The sequence below is a fragment of the Brienomyrus brachyistius genome, chromosome 7, assembly GCF_023856365.1.
Source record: "Brienomyrus brachyistius isolate T26 chromosome 7, BBRACH_0.4, whole genome shotgun sequence".
NCBI lineage: Eukaryota > Metazoa > Chordata > Actinopteri > Osteoglossiformes > Mormyridae > Brienomyrus > Brienomyrus brachyistius.
In genome coordinates this window covers 4,750,931-4,765,672 of record NC_064539.1, presented here as the reverse complement: position 1 = coordinate 4,765,672, position 14,742 = coordinate 4,750,931, and the positions used below count along the sequence as shown (strand labels likewise).

General features: G+C 44.8%; 1 protein-coding gene across 1 annotated transcript; it reads right to left on the bottom strand.

The window, feature by feature from the left end:
• Positions 1-7,168: 7,168 nt before the first annotated feature.
• Positions 7,169-14,370, bottom strand: mtfp1 (mitochondrial fission process 1). Its single transcript, XM_049020019.1, has 4 exons — positions 14,223-14,370; positions 12,018-12,145; positions 11,138-11,370; positions 7,169-8,684 (listed from the first exon to the last, which is right to left on the bottom strand). The coding sequence occupies exons 1-4, from the start codon at positions 14,290-14,292 to the stop codon at positions 8,615-8,617; spliced, it is 501 nt and encodes a 166-aa protein (XP_048875976.1). The 5' UTR covers positions 14,293-14,370; the 3' UTR covers positions 7,169-8,614.
• Positions 14,371-14,742: the final 372 nt, after the last annotated feature.

Sequence of the window (14,742 nt, the reverse complement as noted above, 5' to 3'; positions counted from 1 at the left end):
AACAAACAATACAAATCTGTGACCGTAGCGTCTCCCATGTGTTGGTACGCAAGCCTGTGGGGGCAGGGGGAGTGTGTGTGTGTGTGTGTGTGTGGGTAAGTAAGGACTGTGTGTGTGGGGGGGGGGGTGAAGAAGGAACCTGCTTTCCCACTTGTGGCCTTCAATGCGAGGCACAAATCAAAGAGGGACGTGGCCATCGGAGTGACAGATGAACAATGTCCCCATTTTCCCAGACCCCTCGTAACACCCCCATCCATCATCGGCCGAGAGATTAATTCAATTCATCAGGTCTTTGTCTCCGCGGGCCCCCTAATGCGGCCTGATATCGCTCGAGGGAGCCACCTAATAAATGTTTGTGGATCTGATCTGGGGCGGCCTCTTCACAACCAAATTAAAACATTACTCTGAAGCCGCAGTCGAGCCGCGCTCCTCCCAACCTGCCGATTGCAGCAGAATTCCAATTATTCTAATGAGGGGGAGAAGTTGCCCCCAGCAAAAAAAAAACGGGGGGGGGTGGAAACACTAGCAAGGCACTGGGTGGGTGCAGGGGGGGGGGGGCAGCGCACGGGGCACCACGAGCAGACGAGACGAGGGTCTTAACAAAAGAACGGCAGATAGATGTTCAGATGGATTGTGGGGCTTCTTAAATACCAGAGATTGTTTCCAGTCTGTGTGTCCAGCCCACGACCCCCCCGGACGGCATTCTCTCAGACTGACGATGACTCTCTTAACAAATCAGTAGACGTCTGCTGCTCTCCTTTCCGATTTGACACATTCCGTGCTCCCACCCCCAAGATCCCAATTCCAATGTTCCCAATGTTCCAAAGTAACAGAGAAAACATTATTCATAATAATATAAATAATAATAATAACAATAATAATACACGGACTGGCTCCAAGGACTGCAGGGCTGCTCATTCAAAGTACCATTTTTCTTCAATTTGTCCCCCCTTTTTTAAAATTTTGAGACATGACTTCCTAGTGGTTTGGATACCTGTGAGGTGATTGGTGAAGAAAATGAACAGAACGGAAAAAGATTTTTTTTTAAAGGACGCCCCCCCTCCCCGTGCCCACCCCTTGGTTACAAACGTCACCGCAGTGGCCCGGCGCTGTAGTTTAAGGTCGGGGGCACAGACAAAGTGCACCTTGGCCTACGGAGACTTACATTACATGCATGTGAGGAGGAGGAGGAGTTAATACCCCCCCTCCCCTCCGTCGTCCACATGAAACTTACGCACATGACATCGGCGGCCGCACAATGAACCTCTTTCAGCGCCGCTGTGCTAGTCGTGAACGGCAAAAAAAAACAATTTACAGGAAGGAGCTCGAGGCGAATGGAGAGGCCTCGCTCCCTCTAACGCGGCCTCATCATTAAACATTAAAACGACGCTTTGCGGAAAACACCGACAGGCAGAGACTCCCACGAACCCGCTCCTTTCAGCCTCTCGTTCTTAAATAGATTTCCAGCCGCGCGCGTGCGCGTGCATGTGCACGTGCGGATGGGACGGCTACTTTATCCTAATATTGTTCATTCATATTTACTGTAATCAGGGCGGTGATGGAGCATCGTGGCGGCCAGCGGTGACAGCGGCACGAACCTCACTTTTAATGACTTTATATCCCGGTCATGGAGAAACTGGGAATATCTTCCGTGTGGAAGCAAAACCGGGGCCGGGCCGGAAAAAATTAAACGTATGTTTTCCAGGGATTTAATTATTTAATGCGCCCCATTTGAGAACGCTGTCATTCTGCTGAGCTCGAAATAGCGAAACGCCGCTTAGCAGGCAGATCCACCTCCGATGGGGGAGCGATTGTTTTCTTTTGTTTTTTTTCTCCTAATATTAACAAATCCAGTGACAGTGATTTTAAAGGGTGATAAGACCGTATTTCTGAGTAACGCGCTCTACGTTTAATTTGATTATCCACTTTCACGGCCTTCAAACGGAGCCTCATTTAATTTACGGCGTTGAAATCCCGACAATCCACCCGGCCGCTTCGGATTACATGGCAAGGGGAGAGCCCTTGGTGGCGTGTGTGCCACTGACAATTTGGACAGATCTTAAGCAGATCTGTATCACGCAGAGACTCACTAGACAGACACACTCACGGGCCGTTGCCAGCCTGCTGCTCGTCGCGCCCTCTAGTGGACATACAGAGGATAAACATGAAACCGAAACACAATGAACCAAAGCAACACATTTCTGATTCTGCGAGATGCCGTAAAACGTGGCGTTCACGGCTTACTGTGTAAAAAATTGAAGTAATTTAATCACGACCGCGAGTTCTCACTCGATGTAGCAGCTATAGATGTCACACGAAATTTAATTCTGTTTCTTGCCCACTACTAACCAGCAGTTGGATTCAGTAGGAATGCAGACCAGAATCATTTTAACCACTAAGGCACCATTACTAGTTATTAATAAAATCCATAAATATGTGAGAGTGGAGATGACTAGGGACGGTTTTTATAACTACATTTAGCGTGAAATTTTCCATGATGCGATGCGTTTTCGGCAGACAACATCCCAATACCAATTTGGCAATATCATGTGTTCGGCCCTCTCCTGCTGCTCAACAGATGTCACCTCCTCCACACAGACCATGGACGGCGGGTCAGGACATGGAAGGAAACGGCGAGCTGCTCTCTGATCAGCTGCACTGTCTGTGCGCAGCCGTGCACCACATCCCGCAGCACGCGACCCAGCACCCGTGGTCCAATAGGGGAGGGGGGTGCCTTGGACCGGAATACCGGAGACCCAGCATAACCTACATGGTGCATCGCGTTGCTGAAGATGGAGGGAGGTGGCAGGGCACTGGGATGGGGGGGAGAGAGCTGCACCAGACGGCTGTAGGTTCACGGCCCTGCGTGTACCCTGCCATTAGCAGCCCGGGATGGGTGCTGCAATCCCTGTGAATTTTCAGTAAATGTCCCTTCTTACAAATGTGTGGATTTCAGAGCAGCTCAAGCATCAAGAAAATAATCAGTGGACACTAGGGGGCGCCGTATTTAATTTAGGATCGCTTTGAGGGAATTTGAATGGATTTGAACGTGAACGCATTTCAATTAACAATTAACGATAATAACTGAGAATGCAGCAGCACTGAACGTTACTCCTAGCATTGCTCTACCGTCGGCCGCACTACCACGTTCAGCCTGCACGTTTTTTCCCAGCTTCTAATTTGCAATCGAATGCCCAGGGCTCTTCAAAAGAGCGGGCCATCGAGCAGAAGTGGATCTCTAGTGTTCTTCCCCTTAAATGCCTCTACAGAGTGTCACCGAGCACCAGCCTGCCGCCAACCGCCCAGCCGCTGAGTCACAGCGCCCGCCGGAGGACGTGGTGGCGGCAGCGGCGATTATTAAAACAAACTAACCGGCGCATATCAAACGACGGATAAACACTTCAAAAGAGCCTGTTTGAACTCGGTCGCCGTTTCCCGACGCACTCCATGCGTCCTCAGAGCATGAGGAACCGCGTGGCTATTAAATGTCTGGGGCTAATTCATATTAAAAGCACGCCGACATTAGACATACTTATTCCCAGACACGCTTACATAAAAAGCTAATTAATGAATTAACATGTAGTTACACGTCTTATATTGCATATGAAATATATGGGCAATGATGGTTACAGTAGAGCTATTTTTGGGGTCACTTTGACCCCCATGAAGCAAACATCACACTAAATATTTATTTGATAAATGCGTTATTTTTGGGACATGACGTTGGAGTCCACTCCTCTACTGCTACGTCTGGAATGACGATAAACCAGCCCCATCCCTCAAACCCCATAAGGGCTCTTGAGCTTACTCTTTTTTCCACTTCCTCACTGTTCCCCACCTCCAAAGCCATGCTGCATTTAGGTATATATTCCTGTTTGAGTAATATTACACATTAAGTATGTGCTCAGCGGGGAGCCCTGTTGGCCTCACACCCTCAGAGTGTGTGTGCTCTCCCTGCACCACTGTGAATCTCCTCCAGGTGCTCTCATCTCCTCGTGCAGTCCAAAAACGGCAAGGAAAATCGCCGTCTCTAAATTACCCGGAGTGTGTGAAGCTGTCCCCTGCCTTGTGTTCCCTGCATCCTGGGATAGGCTCCAGGCCCACCATGACCCTGAACTGGATAAGCGGTCGGAAGATGGATGTCTGGATTTTCTGTCTTTAATGAGCATTCTGACCCGACAGTATTTCTCACTCAGGGCCTAAATGACCTCGACCAGGTGACTCTCTCCCTACAGCTACTGCTATCTCCAGCTCACTGAAGCCGGCCGAGGGACCGGAATGGAAAAGAACCGACAAAGAACAACGGAGGGGGCAGGAGACACTTGCAGAAGAGCGTTATGGACACAGGAAAGGCGCATCGAGCCGATCGCAGACTCAGAGGTAGAATAATGTATAGAAACGTGAAGTCATAATGGACCCATGGTTGCTGCCGGCGGTGGGAGACGAGAATACCGAGTCCCACTTTCCAAGGGGATACGGCAGACCAGATGGCATGCATATATTCCCACGAGGGTGACAACACGCTGGCGGCCGGGAGCACACGTTCGGTGATGCTGCAGATCCGGCCTGGATGAACACACAGATCTCTTTACGGACGACGCGTGATGTAAACTCTCCCATGATGCCCGGTCCTTCCGAATCCTTCTGGAATTTTTTTTTTTTTACAACCGGCTCAGAAACTGGATCAAGATCTGGCAACGGACACAGGAAATGCCAAGCACAAATCACTGAATGGCAAAAGTGGCACTCATTTAGCCACTGTCTGCATTGTGCCAGACACCGAAAGGAGAAAAAAACAAGCGAGGGCTTTGTTAACATCAAACACAAGCAACTTCTCACTACATTTAGGTCATCTGCACATACAGATCAATTAATAAAGGATTACCATTTCATATCTTACCACATCTACAATGTTCACATGAGTATTCTGCTAAAATTTACACGATTTGTTTTCCCGCCTTGTTTTTCCTGCATGCCAGTATTGATAATTTTTTTTTAATTTAGGCCTGTTTAGGCATAATCTGATATTTAAAAAGTAAGCAGCTTTTTGGGATAAAATCCCTCCTATTAGTTGATCAAGTGTTTAAAAAAAAATAGGCAACACTAAAAGCACATCTTAAACATACAAAAATCAAACATAACTTGGTGCATTAAGTGGCATCATCTGATCGCAGATTTCAAGTCAGTCTCATGTTACCAGACTGCCAGAAACATACATGTGTTACACATATTTCAGTTCATTCCATTGTGAAATTTCTGCTTGCTGACATTTGGTAAAAGAAAAAAAAAAATAGCGCAAAATCTGTGCTATATTCAGTCAGCGGCACCTTCTTGTTTTAGCATTGAACCTGTGAACAATGCTGTTAGCATATTAGCATAGGACCAAATGAAGCCCTCTGCAGCTTAATCTCACTTTGCCCTACCTCCGACGCCCTGGCATCAGTCCCGAGTCAAGCACCCCGAACAGACGGGTACCAACTCAAACCCACCCCTCTAAGATTTCATTACTGCTTCTTCAAAATGCCGTGAATCACTCTCTAAATATTAAATTGCTTTAACAATGTACATATGAATGGTCCATCGTCATTTAAAAGTCATAAGCCATTGATTTTTTTCAGAAAAAGGAATTGGCTAGCCTACGTACTTTGGCGGCCATATTATGTTGAGCAATTATATTTTAATGCTCCTGGAAGCCGTTTCTCCCAAAGCGTGACTTCCAGAAGCTTTGAACGTGGCATGTTGGTTTTTAAGCCGATAAGCCGTCGATGCCATTTACAAGGAGAAGGGGTCACATGGCTTGGCAGCCATTTTACGCATCCCATAATAGGTTTCCACACTCATAGGCCAACTTGGAAGCATTAGTGGCTGCTTGCTGCCTATGGTTCCACGTCTTTAATTTCAGGCGTCTTTTGTCTGTAGACGGTCGCATTTTAAAACGAATCTGCTTTATGTATTTAATGCGCTACAGTGCTCTGCCACGTGATTCGATGACCTTCCCAGATGTGCACCTCCAATTCTAAGACATTTGCAGAAATTTGAATAAAAGACACAGAAAGAGCATAATTTAAGCAAATGAAATGTATACCAGCATTTTTATTTATATATATACACAGTACAGGCCAAAAGTTTGGACACACCTTCTCATTCAATGTGTTGTCTTTATTTTCATGACATTTACATTGGTAGATTCTCACTGAAGGCCTCAAAACTATGAATGAACACATGTGGAGTTATGTACTTAACAAAAAAAGGTGACATAACTGAAAACATGTTTTATATTCTAGTTTCTTCAAAATAGCCACCCTTTGCTCTGATGACTGCTTTGCACACTCTTGGCATTCTCTCGATGAGCTTCAAGAGGTAGTCACCTGAAATGGTTTTCCAACCATCTTGGACTGTTGTTCCCAGAGGTGTTTAGCAAGTGTGCAAAGCAGTAATCAGAGCAAAGGGTGGCTATTTTGAAGAAACTAGAATATAAAACATGTTTTCAGTTATGTCACCTTTTTTTAAGTACATAACTCCACATGTGTTCATTCATAGTTTTGATGCCTTCAGTGAGAATCTACCAATGTAAATGGTCATGAAAATAAAGACAACACATTGAATGAGAAGGTGTGTCCAAACTTTTGGCCTGTACCGTACTTGCATTATTAAGTCCGATGTGGATACAGCTTAATTTCTTTGGCCAAAAGTTGACCATACGTTGAACCACTATCATTTTTGAATGACAACTGATCCAAAATCTTCGGGGCGGGGGGGTGGGGGGATTCTGTAGCAGATTTCGGCAGTTTATTGTTACCAAACAGGTTCTGGTAACAATAACACTGAGGGATATTTACTTTTAAGTCTTACTTTTATGTATTTATAAGCAGACTTCTGTTTTAGGCTGGGTAACAAGATGAAGAGAACAATGTTCATCTACGATGATAAGTTTCATGAAATCTAACAAGCAAACCTAGAAGAAATATCGGAATTCTACAAAGTGGTCCATTGAACCAGTACTGGCTCTGGGTGTTCTGGTGCCCTAGGTGAGACTGCTGACTCCTCCCCTCACAAGACACAGTCATTGTTAAACACTCCCAGTAACACTGAAATCTACGAAAATTTTCAGTAAAAATCGCCAAGCTTTACAATGTTTTACTCATCCGCAATGAACACTAACACAATGTCCCATTTTAAGTACTGTTTAATTATTCATTTGATAAAAACAAAAATGATTAGAATTCAGTTTCAGAAAACATAGGGCAAAGTAACACTGCAATTCTAAAAAAATAATGGCTTCCTTGAAACTTAAATAAAAATATACTGTAAATATTCTTGTGCCCAGAACGAAAGACAATGCCATGACTGACCAAACAATAAGTCTCTGAAAACAAAAGAAGTCATTAGACACATCCTTTGTGATCAGATTTTGTGCATGTATTTCTATCTCCCCCCCCCCTTAAAAATAAAGAAAAAAAGAACACTTTGAAAAGTAAACATTGCATATTTTGCATCAAACATCTACTACAGTACCTCCTCTTTTAAAATAGCAGAACAAAGATATAGAACAACTCCCCCTGGGTATCCATGGCTTTTTAAATCTCTGCATGCTCAATGTTCTATTGAACACACCGCGGTTTATAAACAAAATGTTTCAGTACAGCTGGTGAGAGTTACCGTGCTTCAAAATAAGAGCCTTTTGTTCATATTAGGTATAAAAAGGGATCTACAGGCAAGACGGGGATGTCACACGACGCGGGGCTTTCCTGACAGCAGGAATAAACCACCTTCTTGTAACCGTACTATCTGAGCCATGGAGCCTTTACAAGCTTCCGATGGCCATGGTCTGTGAAGAAGGCTGATGTCACCTTCCAGTCTGCTGGCTGGCTTCTCAGAAGTCACATATCATTCAAGAAACGCTCAAGGAACAAGAGGGCTAAGTTTAGTCTGTTGTGAAATAGTCAGGGAAGCCAGGGTGAGGATTCAAAATGCGCACAGTTTGCGGCGTCATTCGTACGAGTGTTTAACCCATTTTTGACTTTATGGGTTCCGTCTGGATTAACTGCTTTCACAGGCTGGCTCTCCCTTCACATCCCGCTTGTGACCAATGCAGAGCAGCTCAGCGAGTCTAACTTCACCATGTCAGGAAGAAATGTGCAGCTTCCCTTTCTCCCCACCTGTCTCTTTAAAGCCAGGGTGCCCCTTTACGTATTTGCACCATATATCTGGGTTGATGAGACGACACGGTAACGTCATATGGACAGACGAACAAAGCAAAGGTTCGGTGTGTGCGGTGTGCGTCTTTTAAACAGACCTGTTAGCACCCATGAGGCAAAACACCACTACAAAAGGAGTATTTTACAGTTATCCTGGGATTTTTAAAAAAAAAGCTGTTCATTCAAAACAAAATGAGATCATTAACAAGACACTGGATCATACAGACTAACAGAACACGTGCATGCAGCTCCGGATATGAAGATGGGACAACTGACTTGATGGTTTGTTGTGCATGCCTGCCCCCCCCAGGTGTGGGCTGGAGAGAGCAGTGTATTGGCTATGTCAGTGGGTGCCTCTAGGCCACTGCCCACGCTTCCATTCAGGGCTGGATGGGGCCTGGTCACCCAGTGGAGTCCTAGGGCTTATGTTTGCTTCCCCCACCGTATACCTTACGGAGGCTGGAATCCAGGAGGAAGTCCACGGACCTAAGGAAGACCGAAGGGTACAGGGGGTGGGGTGATTAGTGACACTAGGACTCACCACAAGGACCCAGTGAGAGTGAAGTTGGGGTACAGGCAGACTCTCAGCCCTGGGCATGTGAGCAAACAGGTACTGCTGAAGATTTAAAGAGGTAAAGGGTAGTGATGGCCAAACGAAGCTTCATGAACCATTTGCTGTAATTTCCGACCCCACTAGATGGTGCTCTTCATTCAAAAAAGGGCTCAAAGCATGTACTAAGCAAACCAAGAACACCATCTAATGGAGTAAAAAAAAAAACATAAAATGGTTCATGAAGCTTCATTTGGCTAGTAAATGGCACACGGGCACATTCAGATAGTCAGTCAGGTATACGTGCACAGTGACACACACAGGTAGGAATTCATACATACAGTGGATATAAAAAGTATACACACCCCTGTTAAAATGGCAAGTTTTTTTTTTGAGGTAATAAAATGAGACCCCAATAAATCGTTAAAAACAAATTCCCACATTTAATGTGACCAATAACCTGTACAATTCAATTGAAACTGAAACACGAAGAAATCTGTTTGTAAAAAATAAAAAACGTACAATAAGCTGGTTGCATAAATATGCACACCCTTAAACTAAAACCTTGTTGAAGCACCTTTTGATTTAATTACAATCTTTTTCGGTAGGAGTCCATCAGCATGCCACATCTTCACTTGGCAGTATTTACCCGCTCTTACTTGCAAAAGGGCTCCAAATCTGTCAGATTGTGAGGGCATCTCCTGTGCATAGCCCTCTTCAGGTCACCTCACAGACTTTCAGGTGGATTTAGGTCCATTCCAAGACATTCATTTTCTTCTGATGAAGCCGTTCTTTTGTTGATTTGGAAGTATGCTTGGGGTCATTGTCATGCTGAAATTCCTCTTCATCTTCAGCCTTCTAGCATTGATTTAGAACTGTTCATAATTCCCTCCACCTTGCCTAAAGCCCCCATCATGCTTCCCCACGGAGATGGTGCTCTTTTGGTGATGCGCAGTGTTGTTTTTGCACCAAACATTCCTTTTGGAATTGTGGCCACAAAGTTAAGATAAAGAAAGCACATTTTCCCACATGCTTCTGGGAGACATGATGTATTTTTTGCAAAATTTAGCCGGGCCTGGGTATTTCTCTTTTTAAGAAAAAGCTTCCATCTTGCAACCCTACCCCATACTCCAGACATATGGAGAATAAGGGAGATTGTTGTCACATGTAGTACACAGCCAGTACTTGCCAGAAATTCCTGCAGCTCCTTCAGTGCTGCTGTAGGCCTCTTGGCAGCCTCCTTGACCGATTTTCATCTTTTCTTTTCATCAATTTTGGAGGGGCGTCCAGTTCTCGGTAACGTCACTGTCGTCCCATATTTTCTCAACTTTTTCATTGTCATTGTGTCATTGCGTCCATGTTCAACTGCCCTGTGTGCCTTTAATTGCCCCTTGGGGACAAATACAGTTATTTTGAATTTCATGTCTGTCTTCAGTGTTCCATGGTATATCTGATGCTGTGGAAATTTCCTTGTAACCTTCTCCTGACTGCTACCTTTCAGCAATGAGATCCCTACCTTTCCAGCAATGAGATGCTTTGTAAGCTCTCTGTGAACTGTGGCTTTTGCTGTAGGATGCAACTGAGTAAATGTCAGGAAAATCCTACTAGGACCGCTGAACTTTATTTGGGGTTAATCATAGTCATTTTAGTTGATGGCAGGTCTGTCCCCAAAAAGACTGAATGCTGTAATTAAATCAAAAGGTGCTTCCATAAAGTATCATGCAACCGGCTTATTGTACATTTTTTTATTTGTTAAATTTTCCCCCAACAGATTTGTTTGTGTTTCAGTTTAATTTTTTCAATTGAATTGTACAGGTAGGGGCGGCATGGTGGTGCAGTGGTTAGCACTGTTGCGTCACACCTCTGGGACCCAAGTTCGAGTCTCCGCCTGGGTTACACATGTGTGGAGTTTGCATGTTCTCCCCATGTCGTCGTGGGGTTTCCTCCGGGTACTCCGGTTTCCCCCCACAGTCCAAAAAACATGCTGAGGCTAATTGGACTTGCTAAATTGCCCGTAGGAATGCATGTGAGAGTGAATGGTGTGTGAGTGTGCCCTGCGATGGGCTGGCCCCCCATCCTGGGTTGTTCCCTGCCTCGTGCCCATTGCTTCCGGGATAGGCTCTGGACCTCCCGCGACCCAGTAGGATAAGCGGTTTGGAGGATGGATGGATTGAATTGTACAGGTTATAGGTCACATTAAAAGTGGGAAAAGTTTTGGAATGATTTATGGTGGTCCCATTTTTTTACATTACGAAAACCCGGTGTTTTGACAGAGGTGTGTGCGGTTTTTATCTCCACTGTACATACAGATGAACTGAGCCGAGACAAAGCTAAACCGCAAACAGGGACTGACTGAGGCCGACTGAGAAGCAAATACACAGAACTGCACCTGTCGATGGGCGTGATGATGAAGGGGATGGTGGAGAGGCCAATGGCCGTGGTGGTCCACTTGCGCACAGGCAGCGGCCAGCGGGTGGCACGTCCGAGCAGGTAGAGGGAGGCGGCACACACCCGGTTGATGGTGAAGCCGGGGATGGCGACGGAAGCCAGGGCCTGCCACACGAAGGTGTCCACCACCGCCACCGCCACCCGCGTCGACTTGCTGGGATTCTCGCCGTGTTCCTGATGGTGTGGGTGGAGGTGGGGTGGGGTCAAAAAACACACCAAACAGCCGTTCCTGCCAACCAATCAGCTGTTGATGAGGACGGCGGTGAAGAATGACATCATCCCCCTCGGAAGCCATTGGACAACCTATGTCCGCGGGACACATCCCCGGGTTTTACAAAGCCTCCAGGTACAGGTCGGCTGGTGCTCAGCTCAGGGGCCGCTTTTGGAGTCAGGAGTTGGCGTGGTTCTGCTGCTTTTCGTACAGAAACAGCGTCCGGCAGACAGACATGCTGGGCTGCTCAATCCACCTGACCTCCCACCTTGTGAATTTAACTCTGAGATGAAATGCCAGGAAACCTGAGATTATTGCAGCCCTGTCCGAGTCACGTCAATCCCCAGAGACTCTCATTCATATATTATATATATATATATATATATATATATATTAGTGCTAACCACTGCACTACCGTGTACTATATATATAGCATACGAGGTCACAACCGCGCATCACTGGTCAGACAGGGCGTGCCGCTTCAGATCTCGTATGACATTACAGATGCATCACTCTTAACATTATGATTAAGACTGACTTTATCGACTCCAGGGGGATATTCTGGAAGGTTCGCACCGCATAGCCCACTCGCGAGTCCTGGCAAGCTCACCGCTGCCGCCTTCTTGCCCTTGTCAAAGGCGTCTGCAGAAACGTAGGTCGTGGCGACGGCATAGCTGGCCCAAACCACGCCCACCGGCACCAGGGCGCGGAAAGCTTCGCCCACCTCGTTGGCGTAGCCTGCGGAGACCGTCGGCAAGTGCCAGGACACAAACTCAGTGTAGTACAGATGCCACAGAGACTAAAAAAGGTCATATAAACAGCTGAATCGGGGATATATGTATTAGCACATAAAGTGTATAATTTATATCCAAGACCATTCCACTTTTTAATATTAACTGGATTCCTGCCATTCTGGGAAAGCTATAGTGTGGTATACATTTATAACTAATGATATCCTTGTTCTGACAAAATGATAAAATCTATACCCATGTAAGACATCTTGCTACAGAAATTGAGATGTGACCTTTACCCTATTCGTTGCCTTGGAGAAGTATTGACTAATCTAGCCCTTGATTTATTAGCGCTGCTTTCTGCCCGCAGCTGTTAGCCTCTGCTGCCACTATGTGGACACGTGATAGAACTACAGAAAATACTTCTATTTTTGTATGATAAATGGCCTTCATGAATTCAGTTCAGCTTCACCACAGACTTTTAATCTTTAGTGTAAGCAAACGGGTATAACCGTAAGTACTGGAATGTCCCCAGGAAATGAGTCATGTCTTGCGTCATTAAAAAAAAAACCCTTGTTCCTATCAACAACATCCTTTACAACTCAAAGCGCACCGATGGGGAAAATACTTACTGTTTGTACTACCGCACAGTAAACATTTCATTGATAGGAAGAAACAAATCCCTCATTTCGCAACATTGGCCTACAACATGTTAATTCATAGAAGGAGCATTTATACAGAACATGAATTTTAAAGGGAACTCAAAATTCCAGCAAACGCACGGTTTTAGCAATTATTTAGCTAGAATTTTACAATTACGGCATGAGTTATTAAATGTGCATATTTATTCCTATTGTTATTCATGTTTTGAATACTATTACTAAAACATTTTTAACAATTCCTTATGCAATATGAATCAGAAGCCGTTACGGTTTAACTAATTACAAATGTCCTTTAATAATTCACTACTGTCCCTGCTGATATAGACGGTAGCTAAGTGTCTATAAGCTTTCCAAGGTATTGAGATAAAAGTATATTGTTTTTAGTAGTAAAAATATTTCTTGGAGAAAAAAACACGTAATATTTTTCTAAATCTTTCCTTTTAGTTTATTTAGTTTATGTCAATCGTTTTGTTAATGATTTAATATTCCGTTTCTGTTATTTTGGCTTCGACGTTGCTGAAAGAGCAGAAATTTTAGTGAGACTGACACGTCGGGCTGTTTTCGTGATGCAGAGCACAACTCCGGCTGCAGTGCAGGCTGCGGGTCCCCGATCGCGGAAGGACGACTGACAGCTCACGTGTAACATTGTAATATGACTTCAAAGTCACCGCAGGACACGGAAAAGCCAACATGGCAGACTGCAGCTTGCCATGGTAACACCGATCCTGAAATGCGGAAGGAAACACTAGTCCGATCGTGGACTTGGAAGAGAAAAATTGAAAGGAAACTTAAAAAATAATGACATTAGCAGGCTATATAGCTTCGTACGAATTGGCAATCTTCAACGAATTAGAGGTGCCCGTGTAATCCAGGAAAATACGTAGGCCGTTAATTTGCGGTTATTTGCTAATTCATCTGCAGACGAGGTAATTATCTGGACTTTCATGAAACTTTAAAGCCCACGGTATCAAAGCTCCAGTGGGAGGTATATTCAAGCGCACTACAATAGATTTATCAGTAAGGTATCATTCACCCTGCAATGTGCATGGTTCGGTAAAAGCATTTAATGAGGCTGCTGGAATTCCTGGATCTTTTTTAGCACATGGGTCACATAAACGGAATTACCTGAGCGACTGACCATACAGTTTCTTGCAGAGATTGTATTTAGTATTTTCACAGTTCAAACCAGATTCTAGATCTTAGTGGTTGCTTGGTGTTGCTAAAGCTAGCCACTGTTTTGGCGTTATTATTGTATATTAACATATGTTTCAGCGTTTGCTTTTTGGAGAGGTAGCAACGCATAGTGTGATTACAGTAAGTAACTTTTATAGTCGTGGCATAAAATACTGGCCCACCCCCCCAAATTACTTGTTCACGACTTCTAAAAGACGACCGTCCGAAGGCATATGCTAGATACCTTACCTAAAAACCGGACCCAGGTGTCACGATAAATGTCGACCTCCTTCACCATTTTCTCTGAACCACTATCCATATGTAGACTGGATCTCTAGCATAACCAGATACGGCATGTCACAGGAATCGGTCCAAGAGTTACGAAATTGAGACGAGAAAAAAATACTTCCGGTAGGGACTATGGATTTTTTTTTTCTTTTTTCAAAATAAAAGTTCAATTACCCGTTTGATAAAATGCTCCCATCTGTACCCCAGGACATCCTGTAATCAATCCCAGGCAGCACTGGGCACAAAGGTGACATACACTCTGAATGGGATATCAGTCAATCGCAGGATGCATACACGTATACACTCATTGATTATTTAGAGACACCATTTCACTTAACTGCCAGTCTTTGGACTGGGGGAGGAAACGCTGGACATGGAAAGACTATGCAGACTCTACACACATGCAGCAGAGGTAGGATTCGAACCCCCAGGCCTGGAGGTGTGAGTCATTATGCAACCCTAATAACATGCAAAATAAAAA

What these genes read in the sequence shown, in the direction of transcription:
- mtfp1 (XM_049020019.1), bottom strand. Translation starts at nt 14,292, where the DNA reads ATGGATAGTGGTTCAGAGAAAATGGTGAAGGAGGTCGACATTTATCGT. An exon ending in CACCTGGGTCCGGTTTTTAG is followed by an intron (nt 12,146 to 14,222) that starts GTAAGGTATCTA and finishes CGGTCTCCGCAG; the next exon opens with GCTACGCCAACGAGGTGGGC. An exon ending in ATCATCACGCCCATCGACAG is followed by an intron (nt 8,685 to 11,137) that starts GTGCAGTTCTGT and finishes GGTCTTCCTTAG; the next exon opens with GTCCGTGGACTTCCTCCTGG.